The 24,772-nt window shown below is 42.3% G+C and overlaps 1 protein-coding gene across 1 annotated transcript; it reads right to left on the reverse strand.

The window, feature by feature from the left end:
• Nucleotides 1–11,403: 11,403 nt before the first annotated feature.
• LOC146966167 (GTPase IMAP family member 4-like) lies at nt 11,404–15,051 on the reverse strand. Its single transcript, XM_085763987.1, has 2 exons — nt 14,975–15,051; nt 11,404–12,332 (listed from the first exon to the last, which is right to left on the reverse strand). The coding sequence occupies exons 1-2, from the start codon at nt 14,979–14,981 to the stop codon at nt 11,404–11,406; spliced, it is 936 nt and encodes a 311-aa protein (XP_085620113.1). The 5' UTR covers nt 14,982–15,051.
• Nucleotides 15,052–24,772: the final 9,721 nt, after the last annotated feature.

The raw sequence follows: 24,772 nt of genomic DNA on the forward strand, positions 1-24,772 counted from the left end.
GTGTTTGTCTTCCTGCCTCCAAAATGTGAGGATTGACAAATAAATCAGTAAGTTTCAGTCTCCTGAGGTTAAAATCCATGTGGTTTTATGAGCTGTTCCCCCAGATGTCATACAATGATGCCATTAGTTTTTTCGAATTTGCATAATACCACCCCTATTTAAAGGGACCAGCCGTTCTGAACAGTGCTGTTTTGTGATGTTTGATCCTTGAGGTATTTTGACTGATGCCTGTCACAGACTCTTTAAAGGGGACATATTAAGGAAATATCACTTTTTGAAGGCTCTGTAACATATATTTGGGTGTTTGTCTTGACTTCCGGCCCCCAAAAATGCGAGAATTGACAAAAATATCAGTAATTTTCAGGCTCCCTAGATTGGCATTTATGTGGTTTTAGGAGCTGTTCCCTCAGATGTCTTCCAGTGATGTAACTAGCTTTCGAATTTAGGATAGGCACTGAAACAGAGCTGTTTTGAGAGGATGAAAAGAGCTGTGATGTTTGATCGTTGGAGGATTTTGACCGAAGCAGGTCACAGACATGTCTTTAAGACACCTGGGAACTATTTTAATTTGTGGAAAAGGGGCAGAATACGTCTCCTTTAATAGTTCCTCAACGTGGGCGGGGTCATCACAGCACCGCTGCTACGGTCGCTCCATCCAGCTCTTAGTTTGCACCTGGTCGATGGGCCTTGGAGTGGTTTCCATTGAACTCGGGTGAAAGAATAACAACAGTCTCAGTACAGATCTGGTATTATCTCTTTTACAGTGAGCCGAAGGCCATTTTCCACCATGGTGGACGATAAAGATTTATTGTATTGTATCACTGTATATTGTATTATGTCAGTGGGTGCTATTGTTGGTGTGTTTTTAAAAAATAGCGGGTTTAACTCTTGTGTTGGACATTGCGCTCGCTTCATCTTCCAGCGTCGGCTCAGCTCGCTTGGAACTTCAGCTGAGGTGTTAGAAAGAAAAAAAAGAAGAAAAGCACCAGGTACTGCAACAAAACTCAGTCCAGTCGAGTTGAGTTGTGTTGAGTAGCGCCAGTGGAAAATGGCCATTTATCTCAGCCAAGTGGTTTTTATTGGGACCACGATCACAAAGCTCCATGACGACGTTGCCCATCCTTTACAGGGGAACTACAAATGTAGCAGAGTAAAGGTGGAAATCCTGCACAGTTCCTCCTTTAATTCACCTCATCAAACCCACTCATTGATTCATCTGTCACAGATCAGTTGTTCAAATGCTGCGTTGTGTCATTTAATGTGGACGATTAGTTCAAACAAACATGCAACAGAGAAAAGTGTGTTTTTCAGGCTGCAGAGGTTTTTATTGTATTTTCCTTCACACATACACCGTTCTGAGCTGTTAGAGACGACGCCACCCAAACACCAACACCACCACCATCAGAACAGCAGCAGGCCTGTGTGGGTGTGTGTGTGTGTGTGTGCATACATGTGTATCTGAAGACATCACAGTTAGCAGCAGCTCCGGAGCTCGTGGGCCCCATAATCACACAGAGTGGCCCCAAAGTCCAGGCATTAATCATTATAAGCAGCCATGACAGGAAAATCAAAGACTTGGCCCCTATAGCTCCGCTCTCTGCCTCGCTCGCCCCGACGGACCCGGACGCTCCGGCTTCACTCACTGTGGACTTCAGAGAGAGAGAGAGAGAGAGAGAGAGAGAAAGGCATCATGCAGCAGTTTCTATGAGCCGCAGCATCATTCATCTTTGTCGAATGTACATGTTCAGTTTGCTGGGCCATCATTAAATGATGATGTGGGCTGCTCTGCCTGACCACACACACACACACACATAGCACGCTCACACACTCCTGTATCCTGACACTGTGTGAAAATATGTGAACAATTAAAATGCTCAATATGTAGGTCTAGGCTAATAAAATGTGATTGAATGAACTGGACCTGTGCTGTTCACCGTGTAAAGCGAGTCACATTAATAATGAACCAGTATCATGTTATTTTTAAAAGGTGTAGTCAGACGGTAGCCAACGATCCGTTTCACTTCCACTTCATGTTTGTGCACAGAACGAGGGAGAGAAGAGGAGATGCAGGAGGAGGAGGAGGAGTGAGAGACAGTGAGTCTATCACCAAAGTGTGAGGATGGAGTGATGTTGAAGAGGAGGAGAAGGAGGTGAAGATGGAGACAGACAGGTGTGTCTCTGCAGGAACGGTGGCTAACATCAGCGTCACTCTGCTCTGGTTCAATCTGTCCTATGTTCTGGTAACGCTGATGGTTAGTGAGCAGGTAGAGAGATGTGATGTGAGGTGATTATAGTTTTTATTTTAAATTTCAGTTCAGTTTCAGTTAGCTCAGTTAGTTCAGTTAGCGATTTAGCAGTTTCTATTCAGTTTTTCCTCTTCATTTTTCTGTAGAAGCTGAAAATAATAAAGAGTCTTTTAATGGTAAATGTACTTGCACTCATATATAGCCTAAATAGTTTGTTTTGCATTTATTTAGTTTTCAAAAAAAAAACTGTTTCATTTATTTTTTAAGTTAATTTAATTATTTTGTTCACTGAAGTTATTAGTTTTCATTAACCATAAAAACCCTGGTCTGATGTTAGCATGCTATGGGGTTTTTGTTAGCTTAATGTTGCACATCGAAAACTAACATTTGTTTAGTTACACTTCTTGTTTCCTTTGTGCTTCGTCCTGATGTTTGTCCAGTTTAAGGTTTTAAACGTTAAAATCCATAAAAAACCCAAAGCCCAGTGGACTGATGTGTAATGAGAAATGCTGTGGCGGTAGCTTCCTAGTTAGCTTAGCTTCAGACTGATCGTCACTGGAACTAGTCTTCACTCTGATGTCGTGTTTGTTGTGTGTTGTGAGAGTTTTATTTCAGCTCAGACACAGTTTTACCTCCACACTGTTTTAAACACTCCCGACTCCAACATACTGTATTTGTCTTTTGATGAACTCGCCCATTTAGAACAAGATGGTTTTGGGTGAAGCTCCATTTCTGTGTGTCACAAGTTTGAGGGGCGGAGCCTCTGCAGATACAGGTAGGTTACTCCCTCCAATCATCATCATCGTCATCATCATCTCTTCCTGCTGTTTGACCGCGATCGGAGGTGAAACGCTGTAATTCATCAGTTCAGATCAGTTATTGTAACTTTCAGGAGGCTGATAAATAATTTATCAGTGTGAGAGATGAATGTGGAGCTGCTGGCAGAAAACCAGCTCCATCAGTGATCCCACATCACCCACACACTATCACTGTAACGTATAGAGAGGCTCTTACTTCTTAAGTGCTTTGCCAAGAAGTGAGTGCACACTGATCATAAAGTCACTGAGAGACATTAAAGCGTATTATTATTATTATTAGGGCCCGAGCGGCGACTGCAAGTCGCCCAGCGAAAGCCCTTTTGAAATCGCGCTGTTTATTATTAGGGCCCGAGCGGCGACTGCAAGTCGCCCAGCGAAAGCCCTATTGAAATCGCGCTGTTTATTATTATTATTATTATTATTCTTGCGCTCTTAAAACGCCATTTTGACCCCTTTCCCAAAGGCGAAAATGCGTGTACTTTTGCATGGGCGTCCGGCCGGATCCGAAATTCGATATTTTTGAGTTGTCACACACGGTCGACGCAAAATGGCGGAATAGCGCCCCCTACAAAGTCCAAAAATGCCCATAGGGAATTTTGCTAACTTTGTCCTACACTCACAAAATTTGGTACACATATGTATTATACCCAGATATGCAAAAAAGCCTCTTGACCTCATGACCTCAACCCAACAGGAAGTCGGCCATTTTGGTTTTGATTTTTTCCCGCCTAAACTGAACTCCTCCCACAGCGTTCGCCCGATCAAGTTGAAATTAGGTACGCAACATCGTCATACCTAGCTGAGCTTATCTTGTGCTCCGCAGGTCTGTAGCTCAAAGGGGTTGGCCTCTGGCGTGCCCCCAAGTTTGGCGACTGTTTCGGTGCTCGCCATGTAAATACGAACGGCTCTCATGCCCACATAGTTGATCGTAGACGCTTCAAACTTGGTGCAAAAATCTATGGCGAGACCCTGAACGATCCGACATATTATTTGCCTACGTCGCTCATAGCGCCCCCCGGTGGTAACAGGAAGTGAACTAAAATTCATTAAAAATACATAGTTGACCCCATCAACTTCATTCGACTTCTAAAACATGCAGAACCAGTTGGTGAAGCTACATTATGAAGACTGTGAAGCTACGAGTAATGGCGTCCCTGTGGGGGCGTGGCTACCATCAATTCCTCGCCATGAAAATACGTTTGGCTTTTTGATGGCTTTAATGAACTCGGATCATCATGAAAATTGATAGACAGGTCCAGGGTGGAGACCTCTTCCATCTGATAGGGGTGTCGCTCATGTGGCCCCCTAGTGGAAACCGGAAGTGCCATTTTTTGCATCAACATTGTCCGATTTCCACGAAACTTCACATGTGTGATGAGGGGCTGACCCTGAACACACCTGCACGCATCCCATTACTGCCCCCTAGTGGACGAACCTTTAACTGCTCATAACTCCCTCATGCTCTGTCCGATTTCCACGAAACTTCACATGTGTGATGAGAGGCTTACCCTGAACACACCTGCACGCATCCCATTACTGCCCCCTAGTGGACGAACCTTTAACTGCTCATAACTCCCTCATGCTTTGTCCGATTTCCACGAAACTTCACATGTGTGATGAGGGACTGACCCTGAACACACCTGCACGCATCCCATTACTGCCCCCTGGTGGACGAACCTTTAACTGCTCATAACTCCCTCATGCTTTGTCCGATTCACTCCAAACTTCACATGTGTGATGAGGGACTGACCCTGAACACACCTGCACGCATCCCATTACTGCCCCCTAGTGGACGAACCTTTAACTGCTCATAACTCCCTCATGCTTTGTCCGATTTCCACGAAACTTCACATGTGTGATGAGGGACTGACCCTGAACACACCTGCACGCATGCCATTACTGCCCCCTGGTGGACGAACCATTAACTGCTCATAACTCCCTCATGCTTTGTCCGATTCACTCCAAACTTCACATGAGTGATGAGGGGCCACCCCTGAACGCACCACACCACATGCGGTGACTGCCCCCTGGTGGATGAACGAAACATTGCAATTTTGGCCTCCTTCCGGGTTTTTTCTCCATTTCTGCTCCGCGCCACGGCCCCGGCGTGCCTCAGGCCCCGCGGTGGCATGGGCGAGCGAGGGCCCGCCATCGCCGCTTGCGGCTTTAATTATTATTATTATTATTAGGGCCCGAGCGGCGACTGCAAGTCGCCCAGCGAAAGCCCTATTGAAATCGCGCTGTTTATTATTATTATTCTTCTCCGACTTCGTGCCTCAATTTCGCCCCTTTCCCAAATGCGAAAACACGTGTACTTTTGCACGGACGTCCGGCCTGATCCGAAATTCGATATTTTTGGGTGGTCGCACATGGTCGACGCGAAATGGCGAAATAGCGCCCCCTACAAACTTTCAAAATCCCCATAGGGAATTTGAGTGACTTTGTCCGATGTCGATAAAATTCGGTACACATATGTATTATACCCAGATATGCAAAAAAGCCTCTTGACCTCATGACCTCAACCCAACAGGAAGTCGGCCATTTTGATTTTGATTTTTCCCGCCTAAAACGAACTCCTCCCACAGCGTTCGCCCGATCAAGTTGAAATTAGGTACACCACATCTCCAGATCTAGCTGAGCTTATCTTGTGCTCCGTGAGTCCGTAGGTCAAAGGGCGTGGCTGCCAGCGCTCAATTCACTTTGGCGTGCTCGCCATGTACATACGAGTGGCTCTCACGCCCACATACTTCATCCAATCAACTTCAAACTTGCTGGACATGACGATGGCTCCGCCCTGAACGTCCCGATATATTCACTTCCCACGTAACTCATAGCGCCCCCCGGTGGTAACAGGAAGTGTACTAAAATTTGGAAAATGTACATACTTTGCCCCATCAACTTCATTCCACTTCTAAAACATGTAGAACCAGTTGGTGAAGCTACATCATGAACGCTGTGAAGCTACGAGTAATGGCGTCCGTGTGGCGACGCGGCGACCATTCCTCGCCATGACAATACGTTTGGCTTTTTGATGGCTTTATTGAACTCATATCAACATGAAAATTGGTACACAGGTCCAGGGTCACGACCTCAACGTTTCCATATGCTCGTAGGCGATCTCACTCATTCGCCCCCTAGTGGAAACAGGAAGTGGCATATTTTACATCAACATTGTCCGATTTCCACGAAACTTCACATGTGTGATGAGGGGCTGACCCTGAACACACCTGCACGCATCCCATTACTGCCCCCTAGTGGACGAACCTTTAACTGCTCATAACTCCCTCATGCTTTGTCCGATTTCCAAGAAACTTCACATGTGTGATGAGGGACTGACCCTGAACACACCTGCACGCATCCCATTACTGCCCCCTAGTGGACGAACCATTAACTGCTCATAACTCCCTCATGCTTTGTCCGATTTCCACAAAACTTCACATGTGTGATGAGGGGCTGACCCTGAACACACCTGCACGCATCCCATTACTGCCCCCTAGTGGACGAACCTTTAACTGCTCATAACTCCCTCATGCTTTGTCCGATTCACTCCAAACTTCACGCGAGTGATGAGGGGCGGCCCCTGAACGCACCAGACCACATGCGGTGACTGCCCCCTGGTGGATGAATGAAACATTGCATTTTTGGCCTCCTTCCAGGTTTTTCTCCATTTCTGCTCCGCGCCACGGCCCCGGCGTGCCTCAGGCCCCGCGGTGGCATGGGCGAGCGAGGGCCCGCCATCGCCGCTTGCGGCTTTAATTATTATTATTATTCTTCTCCGACTTCATGCCCCAATTTCGCCCCTTTCCCCAACGCGAAAATGCTTCTACTTTTGCACGGACGTCCGGCCGGATCCGAAATTCGATATTTTTGGGTGGTCGCACATGGTCGACGCGAAATGCCGAAATAGCGCCCCCTACAAACTTTCAAAATCCCCATAGGGAAGTCGGGTCACTTTGTCCGATGTCAATAAAATTTGGTACACATATGTATTATACCCAGATATGCAAAAAAGCCTCTTGACCTCATGACCTCAACCCAACAGGAAGTCGGCCATTTTGGTTTTGATTTTTCCCGCCTAAAACGAACTCCTCCCACAGCGTTCGCCCGATCAAGTTGAAATTAGGTACACCACATCTCCAGACCTAGCTGAGCTTATCTTGTGCGCCGTGAGTCCGTAGGTCAAAGGGCGTGGCTGCCAGCGCTCAATTAACTTTGGCGTGCTCGCCATGTAATACGATTGGCTCTCACGCCCACATACTTCATCCAATCAACTTCAAACTTGCTGGACATGACGATGGCTCCGCCCTGAACGTCCCAATATATTAACTTCCCACGTAACTCATAGCGCCCCCCGGTGGTAACAGGAAGTGAACTAAAATTCATTAAAAATACATAGTTCACCCGATCAACTTCATTCCACTTCTAAAACATGCAGAACCAGTTGGTGAAGCTACATTATGAAGACTGTGAAGCTACGAGTAATGGCGTCCCTGTGGGGGCGTGGCTACCATCAATTCCTCGCCATGAAAATACGTTTGGCTTTTTGATGGCTTTAATGAACTCGTATCATCATGAAAATTGATAGACAGGTCCAGGGTGGAGACCTCTTCCATCTGATAGGAGTGTCGCTCATGTGGCCCCCTAGTGGAAACAGGAAGTGCCATTTTTTGCATCAACATTGTCCGATTTCCACGAAACTTCACATGTGTGATGAGGGACTGACCCTGAACACACCTGCACGCATACCATTACTGCCCCCTAGTGGACAAACTTTTAACTGCTCATAACTCCCTCATGATTTGTCCGATTTCCACGAAACTTCACATGTGTGATGAGGGACTGACCCTGAACACACCTGCATGCATCCCATTACTGCCCCCTAGTGGACGAACCTTTAACTGCTCATAACTCCCTCATGCTTTGTCCGATTCACTCCAAACTTCACATGAGTGATGAGGGGCCGCCCCTGAACGCACCAGACCACATGCGGTGACTGCCCCCTGGTGGATGAACGAAACATTGCATTTTTGGCCTCCTTCCTGGTTATCTCTCCCTTTCTGCTCCACGCCACGGCCCCGGCGTGCCTCAGGCCCCGCGGTGGCATGGGCGAGCGAGGGCCCGCCATCGCCGCTTGCGGCTTTAATTATTATTATTATTATAATCTAACACAGTTCTCCTGTATTCAGTCTCATCTATTTATTTATCTGTAATATGAACAGTGTCAGTGTGAGACACGGTTTATAACCTAACTCTGATATAATACATCAAATACTGCAGACAGTCCCTCAAATCCTCCACACTCGTACTGTAAAACTCACGTTGATAAAGTACACACAACACTAGAGCAGCTTTTTGATTCTCACACGTGAATAAAAACCAATATCTGTCTGGAATGTCGGTTAAAATAAATATATTTATATCTGCGTTTATAAAAATCCAGCAGAAACAGAACAGAAAAGTCTTCACCGTGTTCTTGAACCTGAAGGAGACGCAGGTCCTTCAACGTGTCACAACTTTGATATAAAAACTCATAAAATGCAAGTTTGCACACATTCCTCAGACAGTCACGCAGGTATTTTAACAGTGAAATAAAAATAAAAAAAAAGCCTTCAGCCATCACACAAAGACTAAAATATCACCATTTGTGCCTAAACTCACAAATTCTTCTTCTTCCAGTCAAACAAAAGCCGTGACACGGTGCATTCATCCTCCTGTTGACATGAACAAATGTCTGATAATAAGCTGCAGAGTGACTCACTGCAAAAACTCTTTGTCTGTGGCGGAGCGGCGCGCGTGGGAGTCAAACCAAAAGAAAAGAAAAGAAGTACAACAAAGTCTGCAGGAGACACTGGACCTTTGTGAGGAGTGTTTGTAGTGTGTGTGTGTGTTTGCACGAGTAGCGAACGGTCCTATGGTCCTCAAACACACCGTCAGATTAGATGGAAAAAATATACAGCAGTAGAGGAGGAGGGTCAAAAAACATGAAGCATTTACATTCCTCACATCATTAATAGAATAAAACATAATGAAGACACAACGACACACATTCAGCTGATGGACAGATAAATATTTATCCCCATGTAGCAGCGTAATATATGATAATTTATGATAATATCTGATATATGATGTACAGAGCTGCTGCTGCTGCTGCTGCCATATGTTACTCTAACAGTTTTCATTACCTCTCTGTCTGCTGCGCTGCATTTCACCTATTTAATTATTTAGGCCTCTGTTCCTCACCTTATATTATATCTGTTATTATTACATATATATGATAGATAGATATATATACACATCCTCTGGAGATAAAGTTTTTAATTATTGACATTTATTTAAACATACATTTCTTATTTTAACACATCTGTACATGTATAATGTCAGTGTACAGTCATGGGCTTTAGGATGTGTATATCTGCAATACTGTATGAGCATACAATATTAGAAATATATGTTATATATAAAATACTTCACTGCAGGGTGAATATATTATCTTATAAATATATTTTACACAACACATTTTCACATGCACCTAATTTGCATAATTTCAAGTTCAAGTTTATTTATATAGCACGTTTAAAAACAACCATTGTTTCTCCTTCTGATCTTCACTCCTCTGGTTTTGAATCTTTGAGTTTCTCTAACTCTCCATCAGATTCACTCTCTAAAATGAATTCTCTTTTAAAAACGTTTCATCTATGGTTCATTCAGGAACAACCTGTTCTCCATCAACAAACACTACAGTTCACCTGTTTTACTACAACAGCTGCCGTGTTGATCTTAACACCGTTATTCCTGCTGAAGGTGAAAATGTGGTTTTATTGAGCAAAAAACTTAAAAAACGTTTTTTTTTTTAAACAGCACTAAAAGAAGAAATCTTTAAAGTTATAGTTGGTAATCCCAGTCAGAAACACGTTTTTGGTCCTTCTATCCTGAGAGTAATCAATACTTTGTGTGTTCAGAAAAAGGAATAAAAACCAGACGTCTGTGGCCACTGCAGGACTGACACAACTCTGACCAATCCTCGCTTTTCTCTCCAAAAAGGAAAAACCAATCAGATGCCTTCATGTCTAGTTCTGCCTACGTCCAATCAAGCTGCCGTGGCTTCAGAGAGACGTCTGAGGACTTTTGACTTTTCAAAATGTGGCCTGCTAGGACTGTTCTTCCAGAATCTCCAACCCGACCTTTAAAAGGATAGTTCAACATTTTGGTAATTCCCCTATAGTCAATCTTGGTTCTGTTAACTTTCTTTTGCTTTTTGTTTCAGGGAGTTCCTTTTTGTTTCTTTTTTTGAGGCCTGGGTGTCATCAGCTGGGAGGCTAGGCACTGTGGTGAAGACTTCACTCCTGTTGCATGCAAGTAGGCACTGGGGCACCTTTAGTGCATGTTTTTGTAGTGTTTTCTGTTGTTACACAAGCTGATATCTAAGCAGCCGGTGATTGAGACAAAGTGAATGTTTGTGACAAATTAAAAGGGATTCACTTAAGAAGTTCTGGAGATACTGCATGTCACCCTGATCTTGACCTTTAACCTCTGGCCACTAAAATATCATTATTTCATCCTTGAGCCCAGGTGAACATTTGTACCGAATGTGGGGGAAATAATGGAGATATCATGGTCACATGGAAATGCTGTGTTTTGTGAGGTCACTCACTGTAACCTAGCCTTTCATTAGTCTAAATCTAATTTAATCCTTGAGTCGAAGTGAAGGTTTCTGTCAAATCTAAAGAAGTTCTGTCAAGGCATTACTGACATTTCTGTTTTGTTTATTTTGCATATATTGAAAAGTAGGTCATACAATGAATTAACCATTAAACAAAACATTGGACAAAGCAGACATGCAGAGAAGAAATCTACAGAACAAGATGTTGTGTCATTATGCTCATACATGAGAAAATTGAAAAGAAAAAAAAAGGATTGTGATTCATACCGTTTGTTTACTGGCAGCATTAAATTCACATACTTCTGTCACTGTTATGTCAAAACTTTGTTACGATCTAACATCATAGTAACAATGTGTGTAATACTAATACAGTATCAGGAACACCTCTGCTGCAAAATACATACATATATACTGCAGACGGATGAACCTGTCCGTATTTGCCAAAGTTATACAGGAAAATATATAGGGTTAGGGGGTTAGGGTTAACCCTAACCCTTAGTAGGTGAGAGTAAAATAATTACATTTGATTAAAACATGTAGCTAAATTTGGTTTAGAAAAATTCCTAATAAACAACAAGCAAACTTATGTTTTGCATTTGGTTCTCTTACTGTACCGAAAATGAACCGAACCGAGACCTCAAAACCAAGGTACGTATCGAACCGTGATTTTTGTGTATCGTTACACCTCCTGTAATAGACGACGAAGTTGGGCTGGTGGGGTGTCAGAATGGCGGTTGCCCCCCACCTTTTTCCATATGCAAATGGCAGCTATCCCGCACAACAGTCCCAGGCCGAGCACAGGAGCTCCGACAGCCAGAGCCACTGTGGAGTCAGCTGCCACTGCTATAATCGCACCAGTCAGCAACAACACCAGAGCAGCAACCAAAGCTATGCGTATATTTCTCTTTCTATCCTTTTTATCCTTCTCCCTAGCTGCAAGCAACGCCTCTTTCCTCTGTTCCTCCTCTTGTCTCCTCCGCTCCTCCTCCTCTCTCAGCTTCCTCTGGGCCTCTTTATACATGTCGTTGGTGTAGTATTTAACCTCATTAGATTGTACCATTTCCTTGATCTTCTTGATTAGCTCTGAGACCTGCACGTGGTCATCTGCATCTTTGTTGTTGAAGGCATAGGTTCTGTTACCAAATGTCCTTGCCAGTTCGTCTAGCTCCCTGCATTCCCTCAGAGCGTCATCAGCGTTAGCCTGATCCTTGCACGTAAACACCATGATAGTGTACTTGGAGGCATCACCTCCAAAATTATCACTGATCCACTGCACAGCATTTCGTTCCTCCTTTGTGAACCTTACTCCGAGCCGGATCACCAGGAGGAAGGCGTGAGGGCCGGGTACTGACATCTTGACACATTCCGCTATTTTCTTTTTCAACTCTTCCTCAGGGATGTCTGTACAAAACAGACCTGGAGTGTCAATCACCTGGACCAAAGTCCCGTCCACCTGGCCGCTCTGTTTCTGACAGTCTGTGGTCACTGATACAGGGCTCGAGTCCTCTCTGAAGGCATCTCTACCAAGTATGGTGTTTGCTGTTGCACTCTTCCCTGAGCCGGTCTTGCCCACCAGGACTATCCTTAAACCTCCAGGCAAATCCAGAGCTGCAACAACAGGAGCAACATTTAAAACTCAGCAATGTATTTTTCAAAATATAACATCTTTGTATTCATATTTGAGTACCACATGCATCACTTGAGTGACACAATTTCTGTGACTTGTGTGTGTCTCCCTTTCAAATAACCTCTCTTTAAAGGGACAACGAGGAGTTTTGGAAAAGCGAAGTGTTTCCACACTACATTTATGAGCCTCCGCGCATCGTGGAATTCTTTGACCGGTGCAAGACAGACTCATGTTTTCATTCATCAAGAATTAAAGTTAGAGGTTGGAAAACGATCACATACCGTCGTAGTTCCCACCATAAACGGTGATTCAGCTGCGTTATTCTCATGACTCGCCACGAAACCGAAAGTAAGGAAACGCTGGTCGGCTTGACCAGCATTTCCACCACCACTAATAATAACAAAACTAGAAAATTTCCTCTGGGGAAATTTTGAAAGGCCCACGGGGAACTCCTGCCGGATTTGCCATCTCTGTCAACATGGGAATCAAACCCACGATCTTAAGGTCAAGACAGAGCTGATCAGACACATGATCATCTTTCTATAAGCACTGATATGGAGGAGCTGTAACCACATTAGGTTACCTGTGTGTTTTGATGTGTGTGTGTGTGACTGACTTCTCTCAGAAAATATTTGTATTTTAGTCAATGAGGAGAAGAGACAGACGTGGCCGCACTCAGAGGCTGATTCTGTAAATTCTGTAAGTCTCTCTGATATTTTGAGCACATGATGAGAGACAGAACAAGTTTGTCTACAAATTCTGAAAAAATAATTTGTGTAGAGTGTAAATTGTGGCCGGGCCGAGTGTGGAAAGAGAAAAAATCAGGAGTTTTTCTGGTATCTCTCCCACCCTAACCGATGATGTCACCCACTCTGACACGAACATTCCATGCAATACACACCCATTATAATCTCATAATTTCTCCAAAAATGATCATGGTCATTGAACAGGGATTGATCAAAAACTATATGACCTATCAAAACGTGGAGTAATACGACAATACACAAGACTTGTGTCTACTGTTTAAAGTTTAAATGAAGTCTCTTGGTGAAAGTATGCCTGAGCAGTAGACGTTTGTTAAACTCCAATGATTGGTCTTTTTTTGCTCTTTTTTTTCGCCCGTCCCATAGACCGAATCTCCTTGTTGTTTACATTCTACTTCGGGGTAGAAAACCAGCTGTAATTTGAATGAGATCAATAGTAACGAACGAGAGTTTAGCTATATATATATCATATTTTTCACGCCCTATCACCGTTTAGACAAATCTGAAATGATTGAAGAAACATTACTATTTCTGTGTGTGTGTTTTGTGTTGCTATGTGTTGTATTTATTCAGTTTGGGGGAATCACGGTGTCTAGAAAGCACCAGTGGCTCAGCTGACAGGGACAGCTAACGTAGCTAAGCTAACGGCGGTAGCTAAGCTAACACCAGGACGTCAGCTGTTAAAACCCTCCCGTTGTGGGACACGACATGAAACTACTCCAGTTAGCTCAGTCATGTTGGAACTCAGATATCCGCTGGAGAAAATATTTTTTCATGGAGCGTTTATTGAGTCACTGAGTTATTAAAGTTAAACAGGTAGCTAACCGTTAGCCCGGCTAATCTCTGATAACCATGACTAATTACAAAAATGTGCACACAGAAATAGTAATGTTTGTCCAATCTTTGGTTTTATAAACTTTACAAACATCAGATTAGTCTAAACGGTGATATAGTGACATGAAAAGGTAGATATATATAGCGAAACTGTTGTCCGTCACTATTCGTAAACTGTTGAGAAAAGTAATAGCACACCGATCCCGATCAAGACGCACGTTTTGATATATAATTTAATTATGTAGCGAAGGACTAGTCCAGTTGCAGGACTAGTAGCGAACCGAAAGTCGTCCAGAAGATGAAAAATAATAATTTTATGGAAGAAAAAATCCACACAATAACAGTAGTGCCCGGTGCGATGGCCCGTGGCCCTAATAACGATAGAGACAAAACGATATATTTATCGAAAATGGGTCCATTAACAAGTGGTAGCGAGACTTTTTTATAACCGAATAGAAACTCCTCGTTGTCCCTTTAAAGGTACCTATACCTATACCCTGTTGAGTTAAGCGCCGTTTCCACTATGCGGTACGGTACGGGTCGGTACTGCGAGCTGGTGATTGGTCGAGCATATGGCGTCATCGCGCAGCGCGACGGACATCTGAAGCACAACAACATGAACGACTGCGAGCCAGTGGCTAGTGTAGTAGCCTGTCCTACAGTAAAAATGGGATGAAAATATATGAAAATACAGATGTTTACTTCATCCCAATTACAAGCCATATGAACAGCATAATGGTTCATATTTGTCCTTTATCTTTGTTAGATGGCATTTATGAATTAATATGCTACTCGTTTTTTGTTAGTTTTTTAGAAAAAAAAAAAGAAAATCAGTTATAATGAAGACGTTTAAATCAACAAATTTACAAATGAAGCAAGATTTTTCACAACTATTGGTTTTGAACTTCTTGTCAAATCTAACATTAAGCATGACCTAAAAACATATTGTTTTTGAGTTAATATTTTATATCATGTAAGAAATGGCAGAAAAATAGAGAATGCATGTAGGGATTTTGACTCACCACCATACATGTTGTCAAAAAAGACAAAATACAGTCAGTGCAGTGACAGATGGTCAGGGTCTCTGATCCAGGTGCTGTGTCTTATCTTGTTTTCTGTTGCTCTGGTTCACCTCTTGTGCCGTTATGAATAAAACTAAGACCACACCTTGATCTGCAGACTAAATGATCATATGACACACAACACTGTCTCTAATGCAGCCTAAATGCCACAGTGCCAGTTGGCATCAAACAGAAACCAACATATGAAACCTGACATTGTGTTAATCAACCACAATTCACCCACAGCTCACTCTACTCACGTGTTCGTCTGGACTAAGTTCCTGCATGAACTTTTTTTTTTTTTTTTATTTAAACAAATGCATTTACAAACTAGTCAGGCAAATATTATATCTGTCCAAAATTTAACAAGAGCAGACCTCATGTTTCAGAGATAAGAGTTAAGAATAACATTAAATAAACAAAAATTAAGATAAGTGAGTAAACTTAATACATTTTAGAGACTTAATATGAAGATGGAATTCATTTAAAAAGTATGTGAAGATGGGTGGAGTTTTTAGATATTTGGCTTTGTGAATAAAGAATTTGGCTAGGATTAGTAAGACATTTATCGTTAAATCCAACTGTTTGTCTTTTAATATAACACCACACCATAGGTAATACTATTGTAGTCTGGCATTGTTGGTTCTTTTCTTTTCAACCAGTCTGTAAATAATTTCAGGGTTAGGGAACTGTGGTAAAAAAAAAAACTTGAAGTTTCTAACATTGTTCAAGTACAAAGGACAAAAACTCTTTTAAACAAGAATTGCTGCGTTGCTACAAATGCAGCCTTTAAGTTTTAGCTTTGGAGATGATTCCTCCTCACTTTGCTTTGGCCTTACGGTAGCATATTCACCACATTTTTAGCTGTGTTAATAACAATGTTAGCTGTGCTTGTAGCCGATGTCTGTCAGATATGACATCAGCACTGAAGTGGAATAAAAGATTTATGAAAAAAAGGGGAGACATGTATCTTTTTACTCTGCTTTAAGACTTTGAGACTGTGAGTGAGCAGAGCAGAGGTTAGAGTGTCTGGGGTGTAGGGGAGGGGAAATAACGCGCTGCTGGGTATTGAAATAATTTTGACCACATCATTGCACACTGTTCCTTTACAGTAAAGCACGTACACAGTTTCAGTTTCAGTTTCAGTTCATGTGAAAACCTTCATCAAACAACTGGTTTGGAAAGTGAAAACAACCAAGTAGCATAACCAACAACACGTTAAAGCAGAAGTAAGCAGAATTTTTGTGTTAAAGGGGACATATTATGCTCATTTCTGCTTCTTGACATGGTACCTTGATGTCTAAAAGTAATGTTAGTAACACGCTTTGGTCAGAAAAACCAACAGATTGAGCACAGCTGAGTTCTCTACACACCAGTTTAACAGCCCTGCTCTTACATTTAAGGGGTGAGGAGGCACTCCGGATACGCAAATACACATATTAAAGGAATGAAAAAGTGAGTTTTGCATAATATGTCCCCTTTAATATAAGTCTTAAATAGTTGTATCTTCCGACAGCAATCACTTCTATAGAGTGTTTGGTCTGAAACACGGGTCTGTCAGTCACTCTGCTCTGCTCTGAGCCCAGGAGAAAACTTTCCTTGTATCCTACAACCTTTATCCAATGAGGAGAGAGATCGGCATAAAGGGGCAGTCCTCTCTGTGTGTGCAGCCAAGGGATGCGCCTGAATGTGGTGACGTAGGGACGAGGGCGGGGACTGCTAACTCCATCGGCCGACAGGAAGTTAGACAAAACCACCGGATCGCTTACGGATAGCTTTAAAGGTAGCGAACCTACTGCTACTGCTATGACTATAGGGATTATCGCAATGGGCCAATTTGCCAAAAATGTTGAACTATCCCTTTAACTGATCAGATTTTACACCGTGACAAACAACGATCAATAACTTCCTGTCACATAAACGTGTGTGAGTCTGTTTCTAATCCTCTGCACCAACACCTGGTCATCCAACCATCACTGATCGATCGATCAATCAAACTGATTCATTATGAGACGTCAACGACATCAACGGAACAAGTCAGCTGAGTTTATTTGGACTGAACACACACACACACACACACACACACATGCACACACAGACACAGACACACACACACACACACACACACACACACAGACACACACACACAGAGTTGTAGTGAACCTACTCTGCTGCTGTTTGAACCAGTGACAAAGTGTCTCTGCTGGAGACTAAATAAATGAGCATCAGAGCAGAGGCGATAACGACGTGTGCGTGTGTGTGTGTGTGTGTGCGTGTGTGTGTGTATGTGTGTGTGGTGTTAGTAGGTGGTGATGAATGAAGTAGGATATTGTGTGTCAGTTGCAGCCATTATTCGTCCTGCTTCACTCCTCCTCTCCTCTAATCACTCATCTGCTTTTTCCCTGATGCAGCAACACACACACACACACACACACACACACACACACACTTCCTCCTCCTCACACACACACACGCACACACACACACACACACACACACTCAGAGTCATCGGTGTGTGTGTGTGTGTGTGTGTGTGTGTTGGATCTCCAGTTGGTCTCTGATTAATGAGAAGTTTGAACTTTCAGATTCTGTTTGTTTCCATTCAGCAGCATCTTTACTACCGTTACCGTGACGACCAAGGTCATCCAACGCTGCGGCACTGAAACTTCCTCTGAAGCGTCAGAAGAAGAAGAAGAAGAAGAAGAGCACCACTGTCACTGACTGAGGGAGAGAGAGAGAGAGAGAGTCTCGTCTCCTTTCTAAAACATAATGTTTGATCCAAACTGATGTAAACTGATACTGATATGGCCGTGACCAGTCTTGCAGATTCGCTAAATGATGCAATTATAAATCGATGAAAGTCGTATTTTGATCAACATTATGTTTCAAATTAATTATCGTAATAAACCGTGTAATAAGCGTTGTAATGTAGAGTTGGTCGGTTGTTAAATAAAGAAATAAACCCCTTCATGTTGTATGTTCCATACAACCTGTTGGGGTTTATTTCTCCATAACAACCTCTGAACTATATATTAGCTCCCTTACATAATCAACATAGAGCAGCGGCTGAGCTCAGTGTGTAGATGTGTCTGGATGTGTGTGTGTGTGTGTGTGTGTGTGTGTGTGTGTGTGTGTGTGTGTGTGTGTGTGTGTGTAGTTGTGTGTGTCCCTGGATCAGCTGACTTCACATCAATGAAATATTTATAAATCTATCATCTATAAATATTTATCAGCAGTTTGATTATTTATCGGTGCAGGAGGCCGAAGTAGCTGCAACACAACAACAACAACAACAACAACAACAATGTGCTGTTCAATCTGCTCCACTTCGTCCTCTGACTCAGATTATTATTTTTATCTCCACATGTTTATTTATTTTATTGTATTTCTTAAGTTTGTTTTGATTTTTTTTTCTGAGAAGAAAAAGTGAAACATGAGTGAAGGATCTGAGCTGCTCCACCTCCTCAAACTCTGTGTCCATCAGGAGGAGGAGGAGAAGAATAAGAGAAGAAAAGGAGGAGAAGAAAAGGAGGGGGAGAATAAAGAAGAGGAGAAGGCTGAGCTGAACTGAAACCCTGAACTCGTTGAACCAGACATGAAGCTTCTTCTCCGTAGAGTCGATGTTCAGACTGAGCCGACGAGACCAGAGCAGTTAGTCGTCTTCATTTACCAGCCATGTTTATGTGTCGGCTGTAGCTATATGAAGAGTTCATTTGCAAAAGCAGATAAATCCGTTTTAAAAAAAAACTTCTAAACTATTTTTAATTATTATTTACATGAGGTGATATCAGTCTAACCAAAGATGAGTGGCTTTGACTGACTACTGTATGTATACACTGCTAAAACTCAACATCTTACCAAGAATATTTATCTTATTTCTAGTTAAAACAAATCAATTTATACCTAAAATAAGACTCATCACATTAAAAAGCAGCTTGTTTTTAGACACTTTTTACTTCTTTCAAGTAGATGTTCACTTGAAATAAGTAGAAAAATCTGATAGTGGAGCAAGTTTTTCTTTCTTATTACAAGCACAAAAAACTTGCTTTCACTGGCAGATTTTTCTACTTATTTCAAGTGAAAATTTGTTTGAAACAAGTGAAAATGATCGAAAAACAAGTTAATATTTAGGCAATGAGTCTTATTTTAAGTGGAAAGAGATTAGTTTTGACTAGAAATGAGACATTTTGACAAGAAATTAGACAAATATTCTTGGAAAGATTTAGAGTTTTTACAGTGTATGTATTACTGTATTATAGGTGCTATAGAGCAGAAACACATGATCCGTCCTGGTAATAAACGAGTCCCTTACGTAATAAAACCTTCTGGTTGATGGATCTCATCTCATAGTAGTGAAAGTGAACTCCACTTCACTAGGAACGTCTCATCTGAACATAAAGGAATAAACCAGAGGATGTGGATGAGCTCACGGTGCGTTCACTGACCGCGTGGAGAAGTTATTGCTCTCTGAGGTGAAACATCATCATCTCTGGATCAGATCAACTCCTCCTCCTGTCGACCCGTCTTTTTCTTCCTCCTCCTCCTCCACAACAACAACAACAACAACAGGCCGACAGACCCTGAACGCGTCGCGGCTCAGTGAACTCACCACCATCACACCAGTTTGATCAGATGAGCGACTCAGTGAGCAGCTCAGGTCGCCACGACGCTCTGATCCTCCAATTAGGAGCATTTAGAGACGGTAAACATGTAACTGCAGAGATAATGAGCCTCTCTGCCCCCCCCCCTCACCCCCTCCCCAGCCCCCTCACCCCCTCACCCCCTCATCCCCCCTCAGGATGGAGCTCAGACTCTGATTCGTCAGTTAGATAAATCGGAGCTGCTGAGGTGTGACGGTGACGGTGACGGTGACGGTGCAGCGTGTGAACGGGGCCGGGGCCTCGTTGTTGTTGTTTGGATAATCCCTCTCCTCTCCTCTCCTCTCCTCTCCTCTCCTCTCCTCTCCTCTCCTCTCCTCTCCTCTCCTCTTCTCTCCTCTCCTCTCCTCTTCTCTCCTCTTCTTTGTCGACCTAATGTTGCGTTCAAACGCCTGTCGGAACAATTTGACAGTGAGCGGCGCAAACGAGTGCAAAGAAGAGGAAGAAGGAGAGGAAGAAGAAGACCTCCGACTTTCTCAGATCCATAAACAAGGATTTAGTTTCGTCGCTGCTCAACGTTTTCACACATGAACGACGACGACGTCTGAACTGAGTTTAGTTCAGTTGAGTTCAGTCGAGCGGCTTCATCTCTTCAGAGTTCCTGTTGTGTAAAGTGATGAGTGAGTTTCACTGAACAAACAGGAACTTAGAATAAACTTTACATTTAACTGATGTGGAGTCAATTTAATCTGCTTTATTTCTCTGATTAAATTCTCTTTTGTTAGGAATTTGTTTCTTTTTTTAATTTTGTTTGGTTCAGGAAGACTTAATAAACTGTTTATGAAGTTATTTCTGTAGGTGGTGACTTAGGACCAGAGTAGTATTACGGCCACATTGAGAAAACATTTTTTTCACAGACTTTGAGAATAAAGTGTCAATCTTATCAGAAACAAAGCAACGGTTTCCTCCAAGTCCGTCTGGTTCTTTCTGCATTTTCTTTTCAAAGTCCTGATACTGACGACAATGTGGTGCTGATCTCGTGAAACCTGAAGTACAACTTCATTTAACGCTCAGCGGTCTCATTTTAACAACTTTCCTCCTCTGAAACAAACAGGTTCAATTATTATAACTTTATTCTGAAAATCTGTGAAAATAATAAAAACCTCATTGTGTCCCTGATACTCTGTCCTACTGCAGCTTGTTGGGAAGAATAAATAAACAGAAAACACAGCAGCTCTGCTTGGACTGTACAGTTTTTTTTTGGTCTGTCTGAACTACATCCCCCATGATGCATCAGTGGTCTGCAGCAACGGAGCACGGTTAGGTTTAAAATAAAAGAGAATTCAGGCTTTAACCTGCACAACAGAAAATAAACCAACAGCTGTGACAGTCTAGTTACATTAATACAAAGTAGGCTAACAGTTAAACCATATGGAGCCTGTGTACAGGGGTGCAGATCCGATGCCAGGATTGGGGGGGACACAAAAGTGATTTTTTTTTTTTTTGCCCATATGCAATTCATACAATGCCGCCATAAATCACAACTCCGCAGAGGCTCGGCATATCATTCAAAAAGTACTGCACAGAGAATCATTTATTGTGCTTACCTTTATTTGTCCTAAACAGCCAACAGCCATATCACTGCTGTTATATTAGTAAATTATAACTTAAATGGTCTCGGACGTATAATATCTACTCACGTTCTTATCTTTCGCCTCCCACCGACCCTCCCAGATCCCCAGTTCTTCTCACCATCTTCCTTTTCTTCCAGTGTATGGAACTTTCTGCATGATTAATTGATATGGATGAATATCAAAGTATGAAGCCCTAAGATTGAGGGGGTCGTTTTTTTAAAGCCTGCTGATGTCAAGAGACATTCTTATATAGTGGAGGAGACCAGAGATGGAATGTGGAGTCAGAAATATATTTGTCAAACATTATTTGTTCCACCATTTCTTTTTAGATGTGAATCTAAAATGTGAAGAATGTGATGTCTGAAAATACATGTGTTCAATTTTGAATTGGGGGGGACAATTCATGTTTTTCAGAAATTGGGGGGGACATGTCCCCCCCGTCCCCCCCGGGATCTGCACCCATGCCTGTGTATATTAGTATTAGTATTAGTAGGCTATTAGTAATAGTAATAGTATTAGTAGACATGTATTCAGCAGCAGCTCCTCTGTCTCTGTTGTGTAACTGTTGTGTAACTGTGTGTGAGTCCTTGGTCCAACAACAGGACGATGAACCATGGAAGATGAATGTGATGAGCTCTGCTTTACACTCAGGGTCACATGTATCAGACAGATTCACTATTACATTATTAATAATAATACTTATAATAATAATATAAAGTGACAGCCATAAAGTCAGAGGAGAGAACAAACAGCTGTTTCTTTCTGCTGCTTCCACATGAACACAACAGAAACATGAACGCACCACGAAGCAGCTGATTCCTCAACTCTCATTCTTCTACATGTGTGTGTGTGTGTGGTTGTCAAGGCCGTTGCTAGGCAGTGAGTCACAGGTAGGTTAGCAACGAGCTAGCGGCGCTTCCTGACAGTCCGCTACCCGTCAAGGTGAAGAGACGTCGTCCGTCCGTCCGTCCGTCTGAGGAGACACAAGAGAGCAGAGTTTGACTTCTTCTTTTTCATAATGGCAGCGACCGTGCTGCGTTCAAGTCCTCCATGTAAAACAGCCCGCTCTGTCCTCATAGAAACACCTGTGGTGCTAACATACAGTACACAGCCTCTACAACAGCTGTTTACTTTATACTCAGTTCGTCTACTTGATGGATGAAAAACACAAATGAGGCCTTAATGCGACTGTAACTGGACGATTCAAGTTCACGCGTTAGTCCGACTGAAACCTTCGACTAAAACACCCAGATAATGTGGTTAGAATAAATAATATTTTATTTTTCTATGTATATCTTTTCACTTTGTGTTGATTTCTCTTACAATTCAGGAGTTTGTAACGCAGAAAATTTCAGGGATCAATAAAGTAAATCTCAATCTGAATCTACTTTACTTGACTTTATTTTATTTGTTTATTTAGTCGGGACAGTGCATATTAATGGACAGTGAGTACTAGAGTAGCCACAGTAAATACACTGGACTTAGCACATGTGCTAAATTACATCTGTAGTCCCCAAAACAACAATACAACAATTAACTTAAAAAGACAGAGGAGCAGTAGATAACAGAACATTTACATAGTTACAGGGTTGGACATGATTCTTTGAATTGTAAATAAATATATATAATCTATAGGCCTGTAGTTGCGATTAACATGATTCATTGAAATATAAAAATATATATCTATACTATGTGAATCTGAATAAGACTTCTGACCAATGAGAGAGCAGCTGGTTAGACTGTTACCATGGGAACACAAACGACCAGCCAAAAGAAAAGTAAGAAAAGCAACAAGCAGAAACACTTCTTTCCCTCAGGTGATGAGACTTTTTCACACCTGGACTCAAAATGATGCTAAAGAAAAAAGTCCAAGAAACAGATTTATGATGAATTTAAATAAAAAATGAAACTTTTTCTTTAAGGAACAACACGTTCTCACCACATCAAGGCTCTCCGCCGCCGGCCCCGCCCCCGCCCCCTCGTCCCTCTGACCCTCAAACATGAAGTAACTTCAGACTGCTGCGCCAGCGCCGCCTCATTAACCGCCGGCTTCATTAGCAACAATTTACTGAGTAATTAGCAGCCAATTAAACAACACCTCTCTCTCATCTGAACAAACTGACAGCATCTCCTCCTCTTCCTCCTCTTCCTCCTCCTCCTCCTCCTCCTCATCCTCCGGTACTGATGCTCCAAAATAACAATAAACTCTGTGTTTTTTTTAGTTTTAGTTAATCCTTTGTCTTGTGCAGATTAATAATGTTAAAAACGTTGCATTTAAACATCTATGACTTGATGTTTTAACTAAAGTTTTTCAGTCAGAGCAGAAATGAGGCTGATTATCCGCGTGTACTTCAGGTACTTGGTCAAGCTGTGAAATGTTAAAAATAGGTGAATAGAAAAGAGAAGTAGCTGTGAACGGATTCTCTGCAGGACGTCGTCTTTTTAATCAGAATTATATACAGCACTGATTCTATAGGAACTCCCTCCATCCTCCTCCCTCCTCCACCTGCTGCTGCTGCTGCTGCTAAATCTCTACAGAAGATTTAAATACCTGTAGAGAAGGAGAAGTTTGATCCAGAGAGGCCGGAGGAGGAGCCGCAGGAGGAGCTAAAGGAGGAGCAGCAGGATGGAGAAACCAGAAGCAACAGGAACGTTTACAGTCGAGATGCACCGAAGATTTCGTGGCTAAAAATGGCCCCCCCAAAAAAATGCATTTTCGGTTTTCGGCCGAAAGACTTTTAAAGGGACAACGAGGAGTTTTGGAAAGCGAAGTGTTTTCACTACATGACTCCCATGAGCCTCAGTGCACACGGTGAAATTCTTGGACCGGTGCAAGATGGACGAAAGTGAAAACATTTCCCAAGAATGTTTTTATTAATCAAGAATGAAAGTCGGAGGTTTGAAGACGATCAGATACCATCGTAGTTCTGATTTAGCGGCGTTATTCCCATGAGTCCGGGGAATCAAAACTAGGAAATGCTGGGTGACCCAACCACTAAATAATAATTTCAAAATAACGATGAAGACCGAACGATATATTTATCTAACTGGACCCAATAATAAGTGGTAACGTGGATTCATCCACATTAATATGAGACTTTTTTAGAACCAAATACAAACTCCTGGTTGTCCCTTTAACACCGAAACAACTCGGCCGAAACAGGATGTTTTGATGATGACACAAGTAAAAACATCGGTATCGGCGAGTACTGGAGTCGATGTGTCACACGTGTACGTTTTTTTATTTTATTTCCCGGTGAATTTTCTGATCATAATGATTCTAATCAGATTGTAGAAAAAGATGCACATGTAAAAAAAAAACATCGTCAGACGGAGGAAGTGTCGGATGTAAAGTTTGAGTCGGTGAAGCTCAGATACAGTCAGATATAATATAATTTAATATAGTATAATATAATATAATATAATAATGACCATAATCCCGTGTGTTGTGCTGTTTCTTGTCTAATGATATAAAACCATCAGAGCTTTGACCTGCAGCTGCTGATAGAAACTGCTGATATCGTCAGTTA

This window comes from Trachurus japonicus, chromosome 20 (assembly GCF_045865225.1).
Source record: "Trachurus japonicus isolate A0001 chromosome 20, Traja_1.0".
Classification (NCBI taxonomy): domain Eukaryota; kingdom Metazoa; phylum Chordata; class Actinopteri; order Carangiformes; family Carangidae; genus Trachurus; species Trachurus japonicus.